Source organism: Castor canadensis, chromosome 12, assembly GCF_047511655.1.
Source record: "Castor canadensis chromosome 12, mCasCan1.hap1v2, whole genome shotgun sequence".
In the NCBI taxonomy this organism is placed as follows: domain Eukaryota; kingdom Metazoa; phylum Chordata; class Mammalia; order Rodentia; family Castoridae; genus Castor; species Castor canadensis.
Genome location: NC_133397.1, coordinates 104,865,468 through 104,892,935, shown reverse-complemented (window position 1 = coordinate 104,892,935; position 27,468 = coordinate 104,865,468). Strand labels below are relative to the sequence as shown.

The window sequence follows — 27,468 nt, the reverse complement described above, 5'->3', positions numbered from 1 at the left end:
TAAATCATAGCTCAAACAAGAGATAATAGTGGAAAGCAGAAATCATTTAGTGCTGAGTAATAATGAAAATACCACATAGCACAACTTTGTGGACACTGATGAAACAGAACTCAGGAGGAAATTTATACTCTTGAATGTTTGTATTAGAAAAGAAAAAGAAAATTAAAGAGGTTCATTCAAAAGTTAGCTAAAGGACAAAGAAGTAATTTCAGAGAAAGTGGAAGGAAATGAAGTTAGAGTAATGGACTAGACAAGGAAAATCGAAGTGTCACAAGACCAAGTTGGTTCTCTAAAAAGACAGTCAACACCAGCAAAATTCATCAAGGGAAAACAAAGGAAGGACATTTCAAGGAAAATGACCTATAGAAGGTGTTACAAGTGACAGAGTATCAGCTTTCTAGTGAAAATTAGAATTTTAGAAAACATCTATACACCAAGATCTGAGGTGATATTAAAAATGTGGTGTTCTTAGTATAAAGTGTGTTAGAATTCATAAGTTTTACATGACTCAGTATTAAATGTGGAAAAGTAAAAAATTTAAAAGCACTTTAGAGAAAATAAAGAGGTTTATAACTTTAAGCCAGAGAATTAAAAACACCCCTCTGGCAACTGTGAATAAAGATGCCACCAATATTCATCTATAAGTTTTGTGTGAGTGTAGGCTCTCATTTTCCTTGGGTAAAAATCTAAAAGCAGAGTTATTTAGAAGAAACTACCAAACTGCATTCCAAAGTGTTCTCTCCATTTCACGTTCTACCAGTAATATATTAGAGTTCCACTTGTTCAACATCCTGCTGGATAACTCTTGCAATTATCAGCTTTTAAACTTTTACCATTCCAGTGAGTGTGTGGTAGCATCCATAAGGATTTCATCTTGTATTTCTCTGATGATTCATGATAGTGAGCATCTTTTCCTACACTTATTAACTGCTCAGAAAACACCTTATTCTAGAATGTTCAAATCTTCTGTCCATTAAAGAAAACATGTGTTTTTAGCTAATACTCTTACTAGGTCATAAATACATACAAAACAACTCCACACCTCAGAAGCACTCAGTCATAAGGGAAAATTTATAAACAACAAAAGATAGCATTTCAAAATTAGAATGACAAGCCACAGAGTGAGAAAAGGTAATTTATAATAAAGAATTAGTATTCAGAACATGTAAAGGACTTCCATAAATCAGTAAGAAATATAATAAGGCTGAGAAAGAAATTAGGAAAACAATTCTGCTCACAATAGCCTCAAAAAAATCTAGATGTAAATTTGACCAAGGAGGTGAAGGACCACTACAATGAAAACTGTAAAACCTTGAAGAAGGAAATTGATGAAAACACTAGAAGATGAAAAGACTTCCCATGTTCATGAATTGCCAGAATTAATATTGTGAAAATGAGTATCCTACTGAAAGCAATCTACTGATTCAATGTAATGCCCTTCAAAATTCCAAAGTCTTCACAGAAATAGAAAAAACATCAATCCTAACATTTATATAGAAGAACAAAAGACCCTAAACAGCAAAAGTAGTCCTGAGCAAAAAGAGCAGTGCTGGAGGTATCACAATAACAGACTTTAAATTATACTACGGAACCAAAGTAACAAACAGCATGGTACTAGAACAAAAACAGACACAAGGACCAAGGAAACAAAACACAGAAATAAAACCACACAGCTGTAACCATCAGTCTTTGACAAGGAGTCAAGCACATACACTGGAGAAAAGATGCCTCTTCAACAAATGGTGCTGGGAAAATTGGTTTTCTACATGTGAAGACTGAAACTAGACCCTTATCTCTTACTCTATAGAAAAGTCAACTCCAAATGGATCAAAGATCTTAATGTAAGACCTAAAACTTTGAAACTACTGTGGGAAAACTCTGGAAGATATAGGCATAGGTAATTATTTTCTGAGGATCCCCAATTGCTCAGGAAGTAAGAGCAAAAATTCAGAAATGGGACTCCATCAAATGAAAAAGTTTCTGCACATCAAAAGAAACAACTATCAGAATCAACAGACAACCCACAGAATGGGAGAAAATCTTTACCAGCTATCCAAAAGATAAAGGATTAATGTCCAGAACATAAAGATCAAATACACAAATTCAGAAATGGGAAAACAGACTGAATAGATAGTTCTCAGAGAAAGAAATACAAATAGCTAAGAAATACATCCTTCATCATAAAGGAAATGCAAATCAAAACTACATGAAGATTCCATCTCACCCAAGTCACATTGGCAATCATCAAAAAAAAAAGACTATAACAAATGCTGACAGGGATGCAGGAAAAAGAACCCTCATACACTGTTGATGAGAATGTAAACTAGTGTAACCACTACAGAAATCAGCATGGAGGCTCCTCAAGAAGCTAAAAAATAGATCTACCTTATGACTGCTGTATCAGTCATGGACATATATCTGAAGAAACGTAAATCAATATACAAAAGAGACCTCTATACCAACATTTACTGAAGCTCTGTTCTCAGTAACTACCATGGGATCGGCAGCTGAGGTGCGTAATAACTGATCAGTGGATAAAAAAAATATGGCATGTATGAAAAAAATAGGGTACGGTGTATATGGGAATATATATATGTGTGTGTGTATATATGTACATATATATTAGTCATAAAGAAAAGTGAAATTACATTATTTGCAGGAAAATGGATAGAACTGGAAATCATCATGTTGAGCAAGGCAAGACAAGCTCCAGAAGCCAAATATAAGGCTGACAGAGGGTTATGTGGTAGAGCACCTGCCTAACAAGCATGAGGCCCGAAGATCAACCCCCAGTACTGGAAAAAAAATCAAATATCTCATATTCTCACTCATTTGTGGAACCCAAAGCTAAAATGATAATGATAACAATCATGAAACATAAATATGAAAGTGTGATGGTCTAGAGGGGCTAATAGAAGAGGGGAGGATGAAAGGAAAGGATAATGAGGGTGAAGAGGATCAAAGTATACCACACACCAACACACATACACATATACACACACAGAAGGACAGCATAATGAAGCCTACCCAACTCTATTTGAAAAGTGGGGGGGAAATGGGAATGTAATGAAGAGGGTGAACTTGTTAAAAGTACAATGTACACATCTGTGGAATTATCACCAAGAACCCCCTCATATTATTACTATATGCCAATTCAAAAATTAAATTAAAAAATAAAAACAAAAATTGGGAGATAGAAACAAACATTTATAAATAGGCAAAAGATGAGCAATTCACAGAAGAAAACAAAAGAATTAAAAAATGCTAACCTTACCAGCTTCTATGGAAAGGCAAATTAAAACAAGATAGCACATCCCATTCATTATAATGGCAAAAGTAAAATGTTCAATAACACCAATATTGTCTAGGACTTAAACCAACAGGAGAGTTCCTGCTAATGCAAATATAAATTAGAATCCAATTTGGTGAATGATCTGGTAATATCTAGTAAGGTTGACGATGTATACAGCATACATCCTCACGATTCCACTCTTAGGTATAGAAATCTTCAGGAAATCTTTCACATGCACCCAAAAAACATTTCCAAGTAAGCCTACTATAGCTAGAAAAAAACATAAATATCCTTAGCCAGGAAAATGGGTAAATTAATTGTGACAGGACCAGACAACGAAATACCATCCTCAGTTAAAATTAACAATCTCAGCCATGTATTGTTGAACAATACAGATGCATTGCACAGTTTCAAAACATGCAAATTAAATAAAACAGATTATTTTATAGCCATATCATATGCAATACAAATATAAACACATACATGGGAATGATAAATATCAAGTTGATGTAGTGGTTACTTCTGAAGAGGCACAGAGTGGAATGGAAATCGAGTAGGCTAAACAGAAAGTTTCTATTACACTTGCAATGTTTTATTTCCAAAACCCAAAAACTACAGGGAAAAAAAAGGCTAGCATTCAAAAGGCAGTTACTCATCTTCATACTTCTCTGAGGGGTTGAAACATTTCTTAAAAAGTCTCCCCCTATGCCTGCAAAAAGAATAAAAACCTTAAGTTAGAAACTCTTCTGAAAATACTGTATTAATGAGGATAAAAGAGGCATTCACTTGACCTCCGCCTTCTGACCCATGTTATATGTGGGTCATGTTGTATATATCATAAAGGATTTGTATAAATCCTTTATAATAATAAAAATAATATAAATAAATGATATTAAGGCTCCTGGGGGAGCAGTATACATACTGAGGTGACAGAAAGTCAACATTTGCCAAGCACAACATATCATTTTATTTAAAGTCCTATCACAGTCATTAAAAGGGGGTTCAGAAAACCTGAGTCATTTGGCTATTGTGCTACAAGTGAGAAGAGGTAAAAGTAACACTCAGGCCACGTGAGTCTGGCTCCAAAGCCTGTACCTTTCCCACACTGCTCAGTAGACAGACCTGACCTCTTCTTGAAGGCATAATCAAGCTAAGACCTGTTTCTGTATTGAGGAGGCAACACAAATACTCATCTTGTGCATCAATCCACACAGGAGTACAGACGTAGGGAAGGCAGTGGGAGCTGTGCGGAGGAGGAATTATTTGAAGAGTCTGGTTATATAATCATTTCTCTACCTTCTCATGAATTAACTAATTTTGAACCCAGGGCCTTGTTCATGTTGGGCAAGGACTCTACCACTGGAGCTCTAGCCCCAGCGCATTTTTCTCCATTTATGCCATAGACAGATTATGCTGCCAATAGATCCTGAAAGTCCATTGACCTTTGCACATGTTTGTTTGCTCCCTTTCTGTCAGGATCCGAACATGGACCTGGTGTTGGTAGCTAACACCATTGGGAGTTCAACAAATACAAATACATGCTCATAGATGCTTCCAAAAGTGCCAGGAAAATGAAGAACACAGTGACTCTGTCCAATTTTAGGCCGTGATCTTATACCTCTCAGAGAAAAGACAGGCTTGGTCCAGCAAAATTTTTGTTTGTGTACTATGAACCAAGACTCCTTTGGCCTTCATTCAGAAACTGAATCCCCTTTAGTCCCCTTTTATTTTTTATTATTATTGATTTTACTTTCTTGGGAAGTAAAACAAAGCTCTAATTGGAGAATAAGGTCACATTCCAAAACTGCAGATTTCACTCTGCTTCCTTGAATTTTCCCTGGACTATTTTGGACTGCCTGTAACTTGATGTCTGATGGTCTAAACTGTCCATTTTTTCCCTGGCCTCGGCAAAAAGCCAATGCCTAAGGCTGTGTCTTCCATTCTTTATCATCCATCTGCAGGGTGATTAGATTGCAGGGAAAGCAACAAGATGTCAAGACCTGCACCTCAGAGACATCTGTGGAGCTCAGATTGGATCTGCACTCAGGCCTGTTGGAAATAAGGCCACTGACTTTGGCATTCAGATGGAAACCTCTGCCAAATGCAAACGTAGGCTCTCTCTCTCTCTCTGTCTCTCTGTCTCTTGTCCTCTCATGTGTGTGTATGCATGCACACACACACACACATACACACACACACACACACACACACACACACACACCTTTCAGAAGAAAAGGTCTGTAAAATTCCCCACATATGGCAAACATATTTTAGGGGAAGCACCATGACTACAGGCCAGTGGAAGAGAAACAAAAAGAAAATATCTTCAATAAGTCTAAATTGTTCCAGTCAGACTGCTGAGAAAGAATGCAAAAGATTAGAGATGAAATTATTGGTAAAATCAGCATTATAACATAGCTAAATTCTTTCCCTATTTCAAATCATTATGGGGACTTTTTCTGGTGTACGATGAAAGCACATGGGAAAATCATCTGTATATTTTAGCAGTAAATACACTGCTTAACAAATGGATAGACTCAAGAAGAGCATATTATATAATATAAAAAGAATGTTTTTCTCGTGTTCGTAATTTCAAAAATTCTCAATTTTACTTATAAATAATTATGTATATGGGAGGAGTACAGGTGTACTTAATTTTAACTTTCATGGGTTTCTAAAACTTTAAGTATAATTGTTTTCTCTGTTACATATTTAATAATTAATTCAATGCTTAAGTGTTCTATAAAGCTCCCAATATAAAACAGCTAACAAAAAACTTTTAACAAATGTAATGAATGTAGATCAGTGATCTGCAAGTTATCTGTCTTCTAAGTTGATAATTGATTTATCAAACTTTCTCAAAATAAAAGTAGAAAAATTTCTCTAGTATCTGCTATAAAGAGTAACTGGTAATAGTGAATCAGAATCCTGTGAACACAAAATGAACTGGTGATAAAAGGCCTACATAATTTCACAGCAGAATGGGAACAGCTCAGGGCAGATGCACTGTGAGCCTTAATCTCAAAGGTCTTTCCAGCTAGACTGAGAGTGGATTTTGTTACCTGAGGGCAGAAGTGAGGTACTAGTGCAGATTTAGTAGAACAATGACTGTGGTTGCCTTAGGAGGAATGACCTGCCACTCTGAGGTAAGAGCAGAATAAAAGGTAATTCAATTGTCCACGCAAGAGAGAATGAGGCCTTGACATCAGCTCCAGCTCCCACTGTCCCTCTGCCAGCAGCTCCTGAAGCAAGAGCAGGGGAAGGGTTGTCAGGTGAAGAAAGAATAAGGCTCCCACCCCATGACTACATTTCCAAACGTGTTCATGGGGAGGGGATGGGAAGAGTCCTGGCTTGGCTACCTACAGCCATATGATTTCAGGTAGCTTATTAAAAATGCTGCTGGTTATTTTCTTTTCCATTCTCATCAACTGGAGACCTCACTAACTGATTACCTCACACATTTTTGAAAGACTACTATTATAAAGTCAAAAACTAACAAGTGTTGGCAAAATAATGGAAAATAGAACTCTTGTATATGTGAGTGGGAATGTAAATTAGTACAGCTATTATGGAAAATAGTATGGAGGTTCCTCAAAAAATTAAAAATAGAACTGCTATATGACCCTACTAGAGGGTACACATACAAAGGACATGAGATCAGTATGCCAAAGAGATATCGAGACTACCATGTTTATTATAGCGTTATTCACAATTGCCCAAGTATGGAAACAGCCTAAGTGTGAGGCACATACACACAACAGAACACAATCCAGCCTTAAAAAAGAAAGGAATCCTGTCATTTGCAACAACATGGATGAATGTAGAGGACCCTCTGTTAAGAGAAATAAGCCAGGCACAGAAAGACAAATGCCACATAGATCATATGTGGAACTGAAAAATGTTAAATCCAGAAGCAGAGAGTAGAATGGGGCTGTCAGAGGAGGGTGGTAGGGGAAAGGGGGAGATGATGGTTAAAGGATCCAGGATACAAAATTACACTGGTAAGACAGGAGGAATAAGTTCAAGAGACCCACTGTACAACCTGGCAGCTCCAGTTAATAATGATGTATTGTATCCTTGAAAATTGTCAAAAGAGTAGATTTTAAGTGTTCTCATGACAAAAAAGTATGTGAGGTAATACATATGTTAATTGGCTTGATTTGGCCATTCCATAATATATACATATATCACAACATCATGTTGTATATATAAATACATACAATATTTTGTCAATTAAAAATAAAAAAGACAGTTGTTAATGATTGATTTTTGTATCACAAACATAAATCATTGTTGTGATGAGTCGTTCATATGCTATAGCACAGCACATATGGGGTCATGTGTTTAAAAGCAACTGTTTTGGTAGACTATCTTATTCTATTTTATTTCTACTTGAGATGGTTTAAGAAGCCAAGGCCAATAAATGCCTTCACAGTTTTAAGATAAGCGTGAGGAGGGAGGGTCCTTGCATCACCATCCATGAACAACGTGAAGACCTTGACTTTCCTAAGACAGCTGATGACTGACATTCTTCTCTCGGCTCCTTGGGCATCAGGCAGCACGGTTTTTATTCACACTGATGAGAACTGGTGATGAGCATCTGTGTGGACAGTCATCTGTAGTCGCCAAATGCCTCACACAGAATAGTGTGAAGAGAAAGCAACAGAAAATGAAGGTTCATTTTTAAGTTCAAAGAAGTTAACTTAATAGCAACTAAAAAGAAAACCTGATCAATGTATGAAAGGCACATTAAAAAAAAAACCTGGAGATAAAATTCACAGATTAAATGAAACAACAAATTGAAAGGCACACACACATAACACTTCAGATCTTTAATAAAATGCAGTGCATGGACCTTGGTAGATCTTCACTCAAAAAAGCTAACTATAAAGTCATTTTAAGAGAATCATACTAGTTTGAGCATTAGATGATAATATAGTATTATCATTACCTTTGCAAAGTGTGATGACAACATAGTAGTTACATATAAAAATTTCCTTCATTTATGAAGGCATACTGAAATATCTGGGGAGTAAAGTACTATGATATGTGATATCTACTTTACAATATTTCAACCAGTTGGGTGCAGGTGGCTCATGCCTGGAATCCTAGCTACTTGGGAAGATGAGATTGGGAGGATTGTGGTTCAAGGCCAGTCTGGGCAATTAGTTCATGAGACCCCATCAACAAAACAACCAGAGCAAAAACGGACTGGAGGTGTGACTAAGGCAGTAGAGCACTTGCTTTGCAAGCATGAAGCCCTTAGTTCAAACCCCAGTCCCACCAAAAAAAATAAATAAATAAAATAAAATACTTCAACAAAAATAACATCGATGAGATAAATTATGAAATGTTAGTAAGTGATGGGGATGAAGTTTACCATTTTCCTATTCGTGTAAATATTTAAAATTTTCTTTATTAAGTGTTAAAAAAGAGAGGCTGATAAAATGTATAGTCCAAGACTTTTAATAAGGTTGGTTGCCTGAGTCAAAACAGAAGGAAATGGGCAAGACCAACTGTGTCCTGTGGCCAGAAAGACATCCAAGGAAGCCTTTCACACTGTCTTTGGGGGACAAATTGTAGAAGGCAGGAAAAATGAGTACTTCCCTCAGATTTTATTGCAAAGTGTCAAAATTCCCCACAACAGAGCTAAAGTCAAGGACAGCAGGAACAGAAGTATGGGACAGCTTTAGAACTTCACTGGCCTTCTCAGGAAGCCAGCACACACCAGTCAACATTGTTTACCTCCTCCCTGACCTACACCCACAGCTATGTTGGAAGGTGAAGTTCCTTAATCCTCATTTATGAGAGTGTCCACAGAAAAGGCTCTCATATTCTGGGTTACATAATTGTTATCTCAAATAACAAAGTACCAGGCAGAAGAAGGTATCTCAGTTACTACCCATTTTAGATGCTAATGGAGGTAGTTCCTTTATAAAAGAGAAGGCATTTATAATATGACATTATGGCAATTATCCCTGTAAGAAAAAGTTCAAAGTACAATCATTGGATGTGGCTTTAAGTAAGCATCTAATTTTAAAGATTACATATTCACCTGTAAGAAATATAGAAACTGGTACTTGTGACTGGGAATGAAATTTTTGTAAATAGTATCAGGTAAGAATCACAACACAGCTTGTATCCAAAATAGCTTAGAATGACTGAAGTTGATGGATTAGGTGGCTCAAAAAGTGGCTCAGATAATGACCAATTCTGCAATGTCAAAAATGGATGCAAAGGATTTGGATAACCTTGTTTCATGAAATATGAGAGGCACATGCCTTTCAAAGAGAAGGTGAGAGTGCTCCTGAAGTGAAATGACCAAGTAAGTAAGATGACTGGATTTGACTAGCTTAAGGAAGGTAAGACCTACAAGCTAAGGATGGTACAAAGTAAACGTGTTCAAAGTATGTGAGGAGCAGGTGTATGAAGACAGAGATGACTTATTGTCCATTTTTAGAGTGCTGAAGTTTAATGAATGGAAGGAAATTATAGAAAGGCAGATGTTTGTTCAATATAAGCAATTAGATTGGTTCAGGACCAGAGGTGTGGCTCAAGCAGTGGAAAGCCTGCTTTGCAAGCATGAAGGTCTGAGTTCAAACCCCAGTCCCACCAAAAAAGAAAAAAATAGATTGGTCCAGCATTGAATTTCAAAAGTCATGTGAATAAAGGCTTCTGACCAACTAAAAGGAAAGAAGTTTGGGTAGTGCCTTTTTGGTCCTTTTAATAATTACATTCTATTATTTTATCAAAATATCTACATGACAGCAAACTTAAATTGATTACTTCATTCATTTTTCTGAAGATACTTTTTCTGTGTGTGCATACATTCACATGTGTGTATGTTTCTTTGTGGTGCTGAGGATCAAACCCAGGGCCTTGCACATACTAGGCAAATGCTCTACCATTGAGTTTTATCCCAATCCTATGATAGGTTTTTTAACTGGTTGATCTGTGTGAATCACTACATTGAGTTCTATGTGTATTAAAATAATGATAAAAACTTAATGATTAAGGAAAGTCACCCCTTGGCTAGGACTTTGCTACAGGTTAAAGCAGGTATGTAACAAGGTCATGATCTGTTAGGATTTTTACCTTCTTTGCTAGGGTATCTCCTAATTATACTGTCTCTGGGCCAGGCTATCTGCCTATCAGGAATAAACTGACACATCCACAGTAAAGATATGAGTCAAATACTTTAGCTTTGCTCTGAATCCTTTCTTGGCTTGAATATAAGACACTGGGACTTTGTCTTCTAATTGTCAAGCTTGTTCTATAGAATCTGCTCAAAAGCTATTATACAAAGAATGAACAATGGGAATTATCCAGTAGGCCTTCCAAATGGTCTATCCAAAAAAAGCAACAATGGAATTATGTAAAACCATTGGTAATGAAACTCTATCTTTGATCATATGGAGATTAGTCAATAGTATGAGGTCATTGGCTTGAATGTAACTCAGTCAAGGAAAAACAATTTGCGGGTTAGAAGTATTGATGAGATGCAACTTTTTTGGTAAATGAAGGACTATAAATTTACTTAGAGGAAGAAATGTTTTAAAATTGAAATATAAGGATCTTTAATGATGTAAATATAGGTAAAACATTAAACTGATGAAGTTACACCTGAACAATTAAAAAAAAAATCATGAACGAGAGCTAGATGACTCACTCAGAATTTTCCTTAGATAGTGTGAAGATAAAAGTTTTCTTGGTTCTAAATGAGAGGCTGACCTGAGATTGTTGGAAAAGGATGCTCTTCCTTGGGTTTATGCCACAGGCGAGGAGAGCAGCAGTCATGTCCAGGATACTCTGCCGAAGGACGGTGGGGTCTTGGGGGATGGTGATAGAGTGGAGGTCAACAATGCTATACAGCACAGTGTCACATTCATCCTGTAACCTCACCCAGCTTTCAATAGCCCCAAGATAATTTCCCAGGTGAGGGATTCCTGTAGGCTGAATGCCAGAAAATATTCGCTTCATGCTGTCTTTCTGGAACAGAAGAAAATAAACATATTTGCTATTGAGAGTCCACAAATCCCATGGCTCATGTTATCATAGCTATAATACATAGCTACTCCTATTTTTGCAAACTAAAATCTAACAATCACCATTGTCACCCATTTATTTTGTATTCATTCTGTGTAAATCACTATTCTAGATGCTATTAGAGACAGAAAATGACATTAAAATGGTTTGTTTTTGAGTCAAAAGTTTACAAACACAAGTATACCTAAGAGGTCGGTATACCTGAGAAAATGTGGTTCTAATTGGAGGTAAAGGATATGCTTATGAAAATAAGTAAAGTCACAATGTGACAACATAGTCATGACCAGTTAGGAAAGGCAACTTCTGGGGTACAGGTAGCAGCTTCCACAGGAAAAGAGGTGAGATGTTTGGGCAGACGGAGAAAGGCATCAGTCTCAAACCTCATTAGAGAGTAAAGGAGTCTCAAGGTATTTTATGTGTTTTTGGTTATTTTGTAGTGAAGGAAATGAAGACCATTGCATTAGGGCTAAAGGCTACTGCTATTTACTGACTTTTTAAAAAATTGCTGATATCATAATTTAATATGTAGGAATATACATTCCATTCCTAATATTATTTTTTGATAACCTTAGTTAACATTTTTGTGCTTCAGTTTCCTTCCTATTTTGGTAAAATCACATTTAGTTTTTCATTTTATCAAAAGGAGTTTTTAGTTCTGCATAATTTTCTAAATTATGAAAACTTTTTTGTCATGGTCATGTTTTCCTTTTGTATATTTTCTAGTGTTTTTATACCACAAAAATGAGAAGAAAAAAATTAAATATGGGATAAAAATGCTGCTTTCTCTGAGTAATTTAATATTCTATAGTGAAGAAACAAAAATTAGTATACATCAGTAATTGTGCTATACTTGAAAGTCTGAAAAATAAAATACATCATTATCATTTTAAGCACCATCACAATAAAATATTAACAATAGTACCCATAATTTACCAGACAAGTACTATTACTAACATTTATGCTCAGTGTCTTTTTTTTTTAATTTTTATTTTATTCATATGTGCATACAATGTTTGGGTCATTTCTCCCCTCTTCCCCCATCCCATCCCTTACCTCCCCCTCATCCTGCTCCCTCCCTTACCCCCCCTTACCCCTCACTACAGGCAGAAACTATTTTGCCCTTATCTCTAATTTTGTTGAAGAGAGAATATAAGCAATAATAGGAAGGAACAAGGGTTTTTGCTAGTTGAGATAAGGATAGCTACACAGGGAGTTGACTCGCATTGATTTCCTGTGCATGTGTGTTACCTTGTAGGTTAATTCTTCTCGATCTAACCTTTTCTCTAGTTCCTGGTCCCCTTCTCCTATTGGCCTCAGTTGCTTTTAGGTATCTGCTTTAGTTTCTCTGCATTGAGGGCAACAAATGCTATCTAGTTTTTTAGGTGTCTTACCTATCCTCATACCTCCCATGTGTGCTCTCGCTTTATCATGTGCTCAAAGTCCAATCCCTTTGTTGTGTTTGCCCTTGATCTAATGTCCGCATATGAGGGAGAATATACGATTATGCTCAGTGTCTTATATACACTAGTGTATTTAATCCTTATAGTACCCAATATAGTAGGCATATTATTACCTGTAATTTACAGATAAGAAAACTGAAGCTCATAGATCTTAACAGATTGCCTAGGTCATGTAGCTTATAAATGATGGAGTCAGGATTTCAAGACAAGTCACTGACTTCGAAGGCCATATGTGCTGTCTGCATTAGGTTCCATGTTTTGCTTTGCCATCATCTATTAAGTGTTTATGACATTTGGTATACTAGGTATACAAATTTGAAAAGTGTTCTGTAGGTTTAAAAATTTGAAAAAAAGCAGTTACTGGGGAAAAGACCAATCTTACTGAGGTATCTTTGTATATTATGTACCAAATTTCTCTGATGTACATACGTGAGTAGTATTTCTGAGTCATGGGTATATACATGTATCTTCATGCATACTACAGTGTGGTAAGCTATTCTCAGGTATATAACAGTATGTCCTTTCTAGCACAGTCCCTGTTGCTCTACACTCCCATCAATACTTGGTATTGTCAGTCCTTTTATTTTTAGCTAATGCAGTGGATATGAGGTAGCATCTCACTGTGTTTTAATTTCTTCACTTTGACTGTTTAAAAAGTTGAGACACTTTTATGACTGGCTGTTTTCACTTCTTTTGTGAAGAGCTTATTCAAATTGTTTTTCTCACATTTGGTTATCTTTTATTGAATTAAGCATTTTAAACATTGTAGATACTATTACTTTGTTAATCATATGCAATACAAATACATTCTCACCCTGTGTGGCTATTTTGGCAGTACTGGGGTTTGAATGCAGGGCCTTGTGCTTGCTAGGCAAGCTTGAAGAGAGGATCTTAACTTTACCAGTAAAACATAAAACTTCTGACTACACATTGTTATGTTAGAAGGAATCTTTCAATACCCCAAGATCATGAGGATATGTTTATATATGTGTGTGTGCGTGCATTCGTAAAACTTTTATCTTTTACATTTAGGCCTGTACATTTGGATGATTTTTTTGTATATGGTGTGAGGTAAGCATTCAATTTCTCCCTATATGCACATCTGATTGTTCCAGTACAATTTATGGAAAAGACTGTTTCTTCCTATTACTCTGGAACACCATCTCTGTCATACAAAGATTTCTTTGTGAAGAATCTGGTCTTTCAGTTCTGCCTCATTCATCTACATGTCCTTATCTGTGTCAGCATCATATTGCTTTTTAAATGAGTCACAGAACCCAGTAGATCAAATCGTTCTCTTGTTCTATCTTCTTTTTTAGCTAGAGTATCTTATACACCCTGACACTGTACACTTCTCAATGCATTTTAGAATCATTTTGTCCAGTACCAAGAGTTTTAAAAAAAACCTGTTGAAGTTTTCAACTAGGATTACATTGAATATTATGATTGCTTCAGGTAGAACCTACATCTTTTTGACATTGGGCACCCCAATCTGGGAAACCAAATAGCATATTAAGGTCTTATCTTTCTACATAACACTAGCTCCTGAGAGCTAATCTACTTTAAATAAATGAGTAACAAGGCTACTTAAAAATTCCCCTTCCAAACTCCTACAAATCCTATAAATAATTTATTTTCCTGCCTACTCCTAAGATGAGAGCTCTAAAATAGAAATGCTATATCACAGTTGCATGGTCCAGAATTGAACTTGATCCAAGCACTCAGGAGGAGATCCAAGAGATTTGTAGCCCTGGGGATATGAAAAATATCATTCAAATAATGGAGAACAAATACAACATAACTACCCAAAACCATACACATGCACATATACACTTGGACTTCAGATGTCTAACTCCACAAATCATAATTTAGAAACAATATCTTAAAAATAGTTTCCAGTGAAGTTTGAGGGGAAGAGAGAGAAAGATGAGAAAGAAGGGGAGATAGGAAGAGAGAAAGAGAGTTTAGAATGAGTACATATTAGTGAGGCTTCCTCCAACATACAGAGACCTTAACCAGCCCTGTGTTGCTGATAAGGGAATAAGCAAAAGAGTTTTCAGAGCAGTAAGAAATGATTAATGGGCTTTAGGACTGATTGATGAAGAGAGAAAGCAAAGCAGAAAAACAAACTCTGAACTTAATAAATGGAAGGGAAAAATACCATCCAGAAATATTTGACCTAGGACGATGAGGGGCTGTTTATGGTAATGTAAAAGGTTATGAAGACCAGAAATATTAAGCTGAAAAAAAAAGAATATGAACATTTCCACATAAATTCCTCCATGGTGAAAAAGAAATTATTCCCCAGGAGAAATGGAGAAAGCAAATTCTTGAGAAAACTAGAAGAGAAAAGCACTAGTGGAGAGGCTGTGGGAAAAAAAGAACTGTGACCAGTGGGAATGGGCTAGACATGATCTAATACATCTTTCCAGTCCCTAGCTTCTGAGATTCTATACGTCAGTAGTACAGAGGGAATGATATTATCAAGAAGTAAGAGCAAAAAGAAATGTTTTGTTCAATTTCAAGGAGCTATTAAAAAATACAGTCTCTAAATGAAACCTGGATTCCTAGTCTTAAAAATATACAGTGAGTGTCCTGCTCTTTTGCGGTGAGTTTATGTTCTGTCTGTTCCCCTGCAAGAGCCAGCAGGCGGCCTGGAAGCATGGCAGGGGAGATACGCCTGGTACCATGAGATCATGGGGTTGGAATGTGGGGTTTGGGTGGTGGGAGGATGGGGGTTCTGTGTTCAAAAGCACTGGAGTTGGAGAAGAATGAAAATGAAAGGAACATAGGCTTCCCAGTGGACAGGAGGCAAACCACAAAGAAAACAGCTTCAGGACCAGCCCACAGGCATCCATCATGGTGGGAAAACCTGGCCCTGATATCAGTCTATGGTTCCATATTGATGGACAGAGGGGCAAAAGGAAGCATTTTGAAAAACCGATCTTTCATTCTATTTCAAGCATATTTCCTTAACAAATGCTACTTCCAACCAATGCACATGCTGGCTCATTTTAGAATCAGCACTACCAATGGACAGTTTCACACCTGGGACTTGATATATCCCAGAAAAGAGGATATGTTCAAATCAAAGATAGAATAGATTTATCAATTTCACAAACAGAGCTGAAATTGTTCCTTGTAAGGTAGTAAGCATATCCAAAAGTTATAATTTTCTTAATTTTCAATGACTGCACTCAAAAGCAATCAAAAAATTCCAAGCTGTTAATTATGGCAAAAGACAATGTTTCTGACTCACTCAAGAGAACTAATAATGAGTACGTTACAGCAAAAGAAGGCTGTCTACTAGCTGTAAGATGCTTTAAACTTCAATATAGCGGTGGGAAACAAAGACTTCAACCAAAGTTTTCAAAACTCTCCTTACAAAGTCCTACTGTATCTAGCTGTAACAACAATTATCCAATCATTGCACTTGTTTTAACTATGATCAAAGATAAACCAAAAACTTCTTGGGGTCAGCAATGTTCCCCAGAAAGTAAGGAGAGACACGGTCTGTTAAGAAATGCTTCCTCAGCACCTAGCAAAGTGAGTTCATTACTGCTTGGAAGTGAAACCAGATGCTCAGACCTGGGAATAAATATAGTAAATAATGACTCAGTGCAAGACAAAGCATGTCTTATGTCACTCCCAATGAGAAACAGTATGCAGTCCAGCAATTAAAACTCAAGGAAAAAATTATTTGTAAAAAGAAAGAAAAAGGCATAACTGACTCATTAGCCTAGTAGTTCATTACACACATCAGTGATAGGCATTTAATATATATTGTTAGTTGGGGGAAAGAGTTTAAAGGCAACAAGTTTACTTGAAAAAAAAAGTTTTCAATAGGTTTACTGAAACCAATTCCTGATTTAAAGAGTAGTGCATCTATTTTCTCAACATGTACCATGCTATCTTTCATCAGGTGGCAGAATGCTTTTGCAGATGTAGCTCCCTTCTTAGGATGAAATTCGCCTCTCAGAAGAATGTCCTGGACCCTTCATGCACATTCAGTTTAACAGAGGCAGGGATCACTGGCATTGCTTTCCAGGGAAGGGCACTACAAGGCTAAAAACCTGTACAAGGTTACGGACAGGTGAGCCAGACCTAGATGACCTGAGCTCATACCTCTGGGCTCCTTTCCTCATGTTGGGCTGCATCCTAGTTAGAACTTCTTGACTTTAAGATTGGCCTTTAAGTATCCCCATTCTCACCACTCCCAACCCCCAACACACTTCTCAGAAGGAGAAAATATACTGCAGAGATATTAGACACACAGCCAAGAGCATACCACCAGATAGTAGCACAGCTGGGACCAGAATTTAGAACTACAGCACTCTGCTCACCAAGAGTGCACAATGTGTTCCCTAGATAGGATGCTGAGCATGAACCTCTTCCAAATTCATGCTGAAATGTAACTGCTATCGCGGTTGTGATGGTATTAAGAGGCAGGGCTTTTGTTGAAGAGATTAGAATTAATACCGTTATAAATGAGGCTCCAGAGAAAGTTCACTTCCTTTTGCCCTTCTGCCATGTGAGGCCACAGATCCCCTCCCCTCTGCAGGATTCCACAACAATGTACTATCTTGGAAGCAGAGAGCAGCCCTACTAGACACCACTGTTGGTGCCACAATCTTGGAATTCTTGCTTCCAGAACTGTAAGGAATAAACTTCCATTCTTCATAAATTACCCAGTCTGTGGTATCTTGTTATGGTGGCACAAACACAGGAGGTCTGCACATTTATAATGCTCTTTTCTTCTGTAGCTATTGCTTTGGAGTTTAAACATCTCTTTGGGCTATTTCTTCAGGTCTTTTTCTCCCACTGTGAAACAGTGACATAGGAGTCTCCCCGTAGAGACAAAGGATAAAATATGAAGTCATGGGAGTTTGGCTCCCAGGAAAGATTATGTAATCATCTTGGGGCAGCTCAGCTACATTTAATGCAAATATTATAAATAACTATAGAAAAAACTGTAAGTCCCTTTAGTTTTTATTAGGAAGGCGATTAAAACTAAATTAACAAATCATCTAAACATGATATAAATATTAAGTGATAATGTAGTGCAAAATATTTTCAATTCCTATTAACACTGTTTTCTAAAGCAAATCAATAAGGATCACATTCTTGCCATGTGTATCATAATTACCACTAATATAAAAGTAAGTTTATTTTTATATTGAATAGAATAGTAAATACAGGCAAGAGATCAAGAAGGATTAAAATTTAAAAATATGAAGAGTGGTCTAGAATGCTTAAGATTAGTTTTTCCTCATAAGGAAATTCTAACATTGAAGCCAGGTGCTTACACCTGTCATTCTAGCTACTAGAGAGGCAGAGATTAGAAGGATTGAGGTTTGAGGCTAGCCCAGGCAAACAGTTCTCGAAACCCCATCTTGAACCACCAAAAAAAAAAAAAAAAAAAAAGGCTGGTGGAGTGGCCCAAGTGGTAGAGCACAGAGCAATTATGAGGCCCTGAGTTTAACCCCCAGAACCACAAAAAAAGGGAAAAATATAATTATATTATCACCTGTGATGGTCAACTACCTATCAGTGAGAACCCCCCTGTTCATGTACCCACACATCAATGTCTTCCCATTGCTAGCAGATGAAAGTTTACCAGCCAGAGTCCTTAAACTTTGTAATCTTCTGTATGAAGATTAGATTATACTATTTGTGCTGTTGTGGCTCTTTTCCTTTTGTGGTGCTAAGGATCACAACAAGGGCCTTACACATGCTAGGTAGGCAAGCACTCTAATACACAGCTACATCACCAGCCTTAGATCATACTGCTCTTAAAGTTGTGTACCTTTTTAAAATACAATATTCTTTAAAAATTTCTTGGCACTACATTTTGCTCAGGTTATTTTGGAGATAGGGTGTCACTTTTTGCCCAAGTGATGCTAGACCATAATCCTCCTAATTTTATACTTCCTGCCATTGCTGGGATGACAGGTAAGTGCCATCACACCCAGGTTTCATCCACTGAGAGGGGTCTCCCAAATTTTTTTGCCCAGGCTGGCCTTGAACCACAACCCTCCTGACCTCAGCCTCCCAAGTAGCTGGGATCACAGCTGTGAGCCACTAGCAGCTGTCTTGAATGTGATATTCTCACTAGATATGCCCAATAAGTAGGAGAGTCCAAAGAAGAGCTCAGTAGGTGGCTGGATAATGGGAGAATCTGTGAGGGAACCCCAGGGGGCGCTGACTGCTGTTTTGATCTCATCTCAGCCAACCTGAGAGAGGACTACCTGGAACACAGTCTAAAACCACTTTACATTTTATTTTTAAAATATTTTTCTCAGCATATTTCAACTGTGCAAAGTGAGGGATTTTATTGTGATATTTCCATATATACATATAATGTACTTTGATCACACTCACCACTGATTCAAGATCTTTTAAAAGCATTAATATTTTGTTGAAAGTTAAAGAGAAACAGACAGGAGAAGAAAGTTCTTAAGAATGTATGGGGTAAAAATGCAAATACCACACACATTGACTCAGTGTAGCTCTTTCCATTTCTTCTTGGGATTAGGCTCCAAGGGCATGGGGCAGTCAATACCCTTTTGTCACACTACAGGGGGAGCTCCTCAAACTCCTCGCCTCTCTTCTACAGCTTTTTCTCTGCAGTCACATTGTTCCCTTACCCTACACTGTCTGTACCCTTTTCTGCCAGGAGAACTCCCATTGTTCTTCAACCCCTAAATATCTCTCCATGATTCTATACCCCTTAAACACATCTCTCTCTCTCTCTCTCTCTCTCTCATACACACACACCCCTCATCAGCACCACCCACACCCCTGTTCTGAAGGCAGAACAGATTTCTACTTCATCAGTTTTTCATTATTGCATGTATCACACTGGTAACTTGGTAAATATTTTCTTATTTGCTTAGTAAATATTTTCTCACCTAGAATATGAGCTCCTCTAGGGCGGGGGCTGTCTTTTTCATCTTTGTATCCCCAGAAAGCAGCACACTGCCACGTACATTGTGAGCACCTAATACATGTTAGCTGAATGCATAGCAACTCTTTTCTCCCCAACTTTGGTTCCAAATGCAAAGGGCAAAATAACTATAAACAAAATGAACCAAAGGTTCTAGTTATAAGCAATTGCTAAACAAGTTTCAGCAATTCTGATTTAGACTTTGCTTTCTGAAACTCTGACACCTAACTCTACACGGTGGTCAAGCTCCTGGAAAGCACTGCATCAAAGCCTCTCTGAGCCCACAATACTCCTAAAGCATGGATACAACAGCATGATTTCTGCTCTATCTAAACATCCATAAAATTGTTTCCATGGAAAAACGAAACCTATCCAGCATTGGCTCCAATTCTGAAGCAGAAGGGACTTCAGAGGAGCAATTTTGTATGAAGAGGAGTTTGCTTGTGCAAGAAGAGTAAATTGTACTTATTTATTTGTTTATTTTTAAAAATTACTTTATTAGCATATAATAATTGTGCAGGGGGATACATTGTGATATTTACATATGAGTTTACAATATATCTTTGTTAGATTTATCCTCTCCATCATTCTCCCTCTTCCCCTCTCCCTCCCTTATTAGAACAATTTCAACAGGTTCATTCTTCTATTTTCATATATGGATATAAACATACCCACCATATACACCCTCATTCCCCCTTTCCTTGTGTCCACCCACCACCCACTAGTACCCACCTCGAGAAAAGACCTTTTTTTCCCTCCTGTCCCTCATTTTTTAAAAAGTGTACATTGATAGCCCAAGGTGGTTTCGTCTTGGTACTTCAGGTCTGTATATATTATGATTTAATCAAATCAACCCCCCTCATTATTTACTCATTCTCTATCACCATGCTCCCTAATATTCAACAACTTACAGTACAGTGCATTATATTAATATAAGATGGGTTGTCGCAGAGAAACTAAAACAGATACCTTAAAAGCAACTGAGGCCAATAGGAAAAGGGGACCAGGAACTACAGAAAATGTTAGATCAAAAAGAATTAACCTAGAAGGTAACACCCACGCACAGGAAATCAATGTGAGTCAATGCCCTGTATAGCTATCCTTATCTCAACCAGCAAAAACCCTTGTCTCTTCCTGTTATTGCTTATACTCTCTCTACAACAAAATTAGAAATAAGGGCAAAATAGTTTCTGCTGGGTATTGAGGGGGTGGGGGGGAGAAGGAGGGGGCGGAGTGGGTGGTAAGGGAGGGGGTGGGGGCTGGGGGGAGAAATGACCCAAGCCTTGTATGCACATATGAATAATAAAAGAAAAAAAAAAAGATGGGTTGTTTCAATATTTTTAATTCTCTAACATTTTCTTTACCTCTCCTGTCTCCCATTGTCCCTTCAGACAGACTCATTAATACAACTTTATTCTCTTACTATGTATGTATGTGTACATACCTATATCTATCTATCTCTATGATCATAGTTGCATCTAAATGTACATTTAACTTATATGTCTAGCTTTCACATATGAGGGGAAGCATGCAAGCAGTAAATTGTTTTTAATTAGATTAGATGATTACTTGGGCAACATGTTGACCCCCCTCCTCCAGTGTTCTTAATCTTTTCTAACACTGCTTTTTTAGGTATGGAATGCCTGAGGCAGCTGCCTGGCCATCATTACTAGAAGAGAACAAAAGGAATGTGGGAGAAGGAGATAGATCAGAGGTTCTCAAAATCTGTACCAGCAATACCACCATAACTTGGAAGCCTGTTGGAGATGAAAATTCTTGGGTTCACTCTTTGACCTATTAAATCAGGAGTTCTAACAACTAAGCTTATACCAGAAGAAGAAATGGGGAAAAGTTATGAAATCTGTGCTTTACCAAGTCTTCCAGGGGATTCTGAAGCATGCTAAGGTTTAAGAGGGGCTTTGGAATATTAATAATCTATTTTTAAAATTCATTTCCACTCCATAAAATTAGGTATAGATTAGAATACTATGAATGAAAAAGAGAAAATAAGGCTACACATATTCAATCTTTGATGCATAGTAAACCAGAGGCTTTAAAACAGACCTGTGCCTGTGTCCCAACCCCCAGAGATTCCAGTTTAATCAGTTTAGGATTTGCCATGAGCATCAGGAGTTTTAAGAGTTCTCCTCTAATTCTAATGTGAGGCCAAGATGGAAAAACCAGTGCTGTAAGCCAATTATTATATAATTATTCTCCAAAGCAGCCAAACTGCTAGGAAACATGGAACTTTATATACACATATACAAAAGCATAAATAAAAAGACTAAAAATATGAACAGCAACTTTTCTTGCCTTTAATTTATATTTCAGGTAGGAAAATCTCTGATCATACATAAATGATCAGAGGTTCCTTCAGTTCCAGGCAGTTCAGGTACCACATTTGACAGCCATGAAGGTCAGCAGTGTATAAAGGTGTGGCTGTAAACTTGTGGTGATGAGAGAAGACGCCTGAGAAGTGAGCATTCAACAGTTAGACTTATTTGGTAATATCAAAGTGAGTCAGAAAGTACACATCCCCTGGACTTCACCAAGAAAATATACCACTAAGACTTTCTTTTTTTAACAACACAATTGTAATAGACAGAAGACAAAATTATCTCTGGCAGGAATGCTCTTTTCCACCCATTTCTCTGTCTGGTGAACACACCTAGCTCCTCTGATCTCTCCTAGTAGAGAGACTGGATTCAACACTCAAGCAGCTGCAGAGGGGCTCATGGTAATTTTTCACCTCAGTTGGCTGATCAAAACCTGGACTAATAGTAACAAGTGGCCTAGTGAAGCTGAGATGACCAAATTCTTATACAAAACATATGAAATAATTCCATGCCTATCTTAAGTGTTCTGAACCTTCTGGAGAAAGAAAATGTGAATTTCTTACACAGGACCCACAGTACAGAGAAAATGATTTCTAAAATTATTATAGAAATAATTAGAAGAAAACAAAATCTCTTTGACCATCCTAATCTTTACCAGGTAAAAGCAGTACCACTTTCTAGTTAGTCATAGCTCCCTTTTTCATCATCTACCTGAGGAATGGAAGAATCCTTAAGGCCATTTCAACCTCATTCATCTCAGCTCACACCCTCCAGTCAGCTCAGACTGTTAACTCAACATTACAGTAAGTTAGAAAAATGACAAAGTCCAGTAGTAAACTGTGAGTGTGATAACAAGTTTGGTTGTTAACCATGGTTAAGAAGCAGGATCCAGTACCAGACTGACTGGTTTCAAGTCCTTGCCCTATTACAGATGTAGTCTTGAGCAGCTACAAAATGAGGATAGTCATTTGTGGAGGGAAGTATTTGTGAAGGGAAGAAGGCTTGACTCTGGAACCAGAACACAGGAGTCCAATACCAGCTCTGCTGTGCACTAACTGTACTTCCTTGTGCAAATCACAGAACCTCCTCATCTGTAAAATGGATAGAATAAAGGGCCAAAGACATTGCATGGCCTATAGTGGTTCTATAGAAATGTGTGTTGAATAGTAAGTGCTGACAAGGAAGTAATGGTCTATTTTTGGGAATGAGAATAATCACTGACTTTTTGACACTGTACTGCTTATTTTTTTAAGTGCATAAACATTTTCTATCACCAAGTTTTAAAAATATGCCTAGTTTTTCTGCATACAGCTTGATTAAATTAATTGGAATACAACTATAAGGGTCTCACACTAACAGGAATGTCAGTAATTACCATATTCATTTTACCTGTGGGAAATAAAGAGAAAGTTAAGTGACTTATAACGCTTACATATGAAGTTGTTTGTAAACTGGAACTGGAATGTGAACAATATAATATAATCTAAAGGACATAAGCTTCAAGGATCAGAGTGCTAGGGTCAGATTCCTTCTATGCCTTCAAATACTCTTCATGTACCACTTCTGCTCAACACATACTCAGTGCTTACTAGGTGTGAAGCTCTATAGCAATAGCTGTGAATGCTTTATCCCATTTAATCCTTGCAAAAACTCTTATGTAGGTAGTTAGTTACAGAGCTGAGGAAACTGAGGCACAGAGGGGTTAAGTGAGTGGGGCATGGATAGTAAATAGTACAGACAGGAATTGAACCTAGTAAATCAACTTCAGCCACCTACAATTCAGAGGAGACCATGAGAAGACAGCGAGGTACTCAAGAAATTATTTGCATATCCCTTTGATTCACTAAATGATGCTACCTTCTAGAATGCATGACCTAAAAATCTACTTTTAATTTTATGTTATAATAATTCTAAGGGGATGTGTGACTCTTTCCTATATTGCTCTCGCTAAAGACAACTACTAGATGTACTCTTTTTTCATTGAAAAGAAGAGGCCCATACCAGGGCAGGTGACAAGGACAGGGGTTCATATTCATCTGGGCAGCAGCTTCAGTGCTAATTCTAAACACAGGTGGTAAGAGAGACAGCCAACAGGAAGGTGGAAGGAATCGCTGCTGACATGAGCAACTGAGAAGATTGATGGTTTCCCTCTCTCCTTTTCCCAATGCACCAGCCTGGGGGCAGAGCTGTAGGAGCTGCTATGCTGGGGACAGCAAAATACACAGCACAGTGTCTGCCTTGCTGCAATGCTGATTAATGAGACCAAAATGACAGGCAGTGCTTCAAAAACAGTCAGTGTTTCAGAAGAATTCACAGGCTTTTCTTTCTTTAATGATTTCAACAAAAGCAGTTCCCATAAACCGCTAGGTTTAAAGTGGAATACCCTGTAGTTACAGCAATGCAAGAGTGTATTTGGTGTCACCAAGGAGATGAGGAAGGGTTTAATAAAATAAATTCACTTATGAACAGTTGGTTACAAATTTATCATGAATTCCTTCTCCTCTATGTGACTGGCTGACAAATTTCAAAGTTCCAAATAAGATAGTATTGATGTACCTAACTTCATGTAAAAAGGATAGAGAAGGTATTAGCAAAGATTGTTAAAAGTACTCTTCTTTTCAGAACTAGAAGATAGTATTACTAATTCTGCATGTTTTGCTGAAGCTGCATAATGTATACATTAAAACACTATTATCTTAATTTCGAAAAGATGAATGTTAACATCCAAAATTATTTCCAGTACTTTACAGTGACCTGTAGGACATGTCCATTTGGATTTTCCACCAGCAGCTCTACAAACCTAATACTATATTCAAAACTGAAGCTACTGAGGGCTGGTGGAGTGGATCAAGGGGTAGAGCACTGCCTAGCAAGTGTGAAGCCCTGAGTTTAAACCCCAGTATCACAAAAAAAAAAAAAAGACTCTCAAAACATAATCTGTTGACTCATTTACGGTCTGGTGAGCTTATTCCAAGCCTAATGTGCTTTTGGATTCTCAGTCCTGGAATGAACACCGTCCACATCCCAATTCCTTCTTCTCCCCTACTGCATTCTATGAGTTCAAAAGTATTTATGTCTTCAGTTTCTTCATCTGAAATAAAAAACAAAATAGCACTACTTCATTGGACTGTTGCCAGAATATGAGTAAGTGTACAAAAAGTGGCCAGAATGGTGTCTGGCACATAGAAAGTTCCCAGTAGATAACAGTTATTATTATAATCACATCTAATCAATTACTAAGTCAATGGGGATGATTTCACTTCCCCATCTCTATCAATGTAGTCCACACCCCAATCATCTCACTTTTGTTGTTTCAATAGCTGAACTATCTTTAAAAAATAATGAATCTCCACTGGTTCTTCCTTTCCTACAAGGTTAAGTATACACATCCAAATTTAGTGTACAGATCCTTCAAAATTTGACTTCACACATTACTAAAACATGGCAGAGGCAACTATCCCCATGAATTAATCTTAATTAAGCAAGTGAAAAATCTTATGAGAAATTTGTGGTTACAGTTACAAGCTATCTTTCATTAAGCTTCCTGGCACTAGAGTCAATGTCATGTCAAAAATGGAAGAAATATTTATATAGCAATTGTCATTCTTCTCGATAAGATTAAAACTGCCATATTGTTTTGCTTGGAATAGTGGTTTAACGATGTCTCTTCCAAAATTAACTTCTACCTGGAACTTTAGAAGGTGACGTTATTTGGAGAGAAGACCTTTGCAGATGTTGTCAGTTATAACGAGGTAATATTGGATTAGAGTGGTCCCTAAATTCAGTAATCAGTTTCTTTATATAAAGCAATGACATAGAGCTGCAAAGAGAAGTAATGTGATAATGGAGGCAGAGATCGAAATGATGCTGCTGTAAGTCACGTAATGCCAAGGATTACTGAGAGCTACCAGGAGCTAGGAAGAGGCAAGGAAGGATTCTTCCCTGGGGCCTTCAGAGGGAGCATATCCTACTGACACCCTCATTTCAGATTCCTATAGACTCCAGAAGTGTGAGAGCATAAACTTCTATTGTAGTAAGTCGTCCAGTTTGAGGTACTTTTTTTTTTATAGGAGCCATAGGAGTCTAGCACACTTGGCTAATGATGCATACTGATATCTGGAGTCTGACAGAATCTATAGTCTGGCTAACATTTCTGCTGGCCAGACATCAGCCATCCACTAAGCTGCACAAGTGCACTCTGGGACAAGGCAGAGTAAAATAAAACCACTCTCTGTTGACTATGATTGGCCAAACCACAAGCATGCATAGGTGGTGGGGCTGACTGCAGGAAGCATTATTGGGAAGACCACTTCAAATAAACAAACAGACCAGATCAACTAGGGGTAATCATAGATGAAGCAGCTGTTATTTTCTTCTGGGATCAATTCAAAGTTTCTGGGGTTATACTTGCATCGATTCCACAAATTATTACACATGGTCGGCTTTACTCTACTTATTTCTTTCATTTAAACAGTAACTCTGAAATTTCCATTATGTTGTAATCACTCAGAAAAATGTAAATTAGACTTAGCAAATACTATTTCCTTTGGCAAAAAATATTGATTGCATATCATTTTTCTGATGAGGCAGTGTTGTTCTCTTTTGAAATGACTATTTTTTTCAATTTGAAATTTTAATAATTTTTTTTGGTATAATCACCAAGCCCAAATTGTTCTGAGATACAGGTTTTCTTAGAAAATAAACAGTGAACTATTTCTTTTACTTTTGAAAACCAACTACACATGTCTATAATTTTACTTTGAAGCTCTTTAGCAAGAATTCTTAGAACACTATATGTAATTAATAAACTTGGGGGAAAAAGAGAAAAAAAATTGCAAATGAGTGTCAGCTGATCATTAATTCACCATCCCTCTTTATGTTCAAAGGAGTATGTTGATAATCTCTGGAAGCTCTCAATGACAGCCCGTAATGTTAGAGAACAAATAGTCCAATATAGTTTTGACATGCCAGATTGCTTCCTGCAGGTCATATCTTTGGGCCTCTTATAAAAGTTTTGAAAAGACTAACTATCTATACACAGATGAAGAGAGAATGTCATCAAAGAAGTGTCAGTATTGGACACATTTCAGAATTTTCAATTCCTCAAACTTACCACTAAACCTTAAAATTTTGCACATGCAAATATTTAGCCCTTCCTCTAAAACTCTGCCATCACATTCAAGTTTCAATTTGGGTTTAGTGGCACCATCCTAGTTCTGATTTACACTCGTGTGTGTGTGTGTGTGAAATAACGCTACACTCCTTAGTTGTCTCATTGAGCCTAACAAAATTCAACAGCATTCTTTAATTAAGAGCCTTCCCTTTCCTGATTTCTTACCTAAACTTTGACAATTTTTTCACTTTGTTATTAAGCTGGTTCATTATGAA

General features: G+C 37.2%; 1 protein-coding gene across 5 annotated transcripts in view; it reads right to left on the bottom strand.

Annotated features, from left to right (window-relative positions):
• Wars2 (tryptophanyl tRNA synthetase 2, mitochondrial) overlaps window positions 1–27,468 on the bottom strand; it is a 300,714-nt gene that overhangs the window by 33,706 nt on the left and 239,540 nt on the right. For 3 of the 5 annotated variants that reach the window (XM_074050647.1, XM_074050646.1, XM_020176929.2), the window contains one exon: window positions 11,024–11,281. The exons of 1 other annotated variant lie outside the window; for it this stretch is intronic. In XM_074050647.1, coding sequence (XP_073906748.1) covers window positions 11,024–11,281 — 258 coding nt within the window. The remainder of the gene's footprint in view (window positions 1–11,023; window positions 11,282–27,468) is intronic. One more of the 5 variants, XM_074050649.1, reaches the window with a different exon arrangement.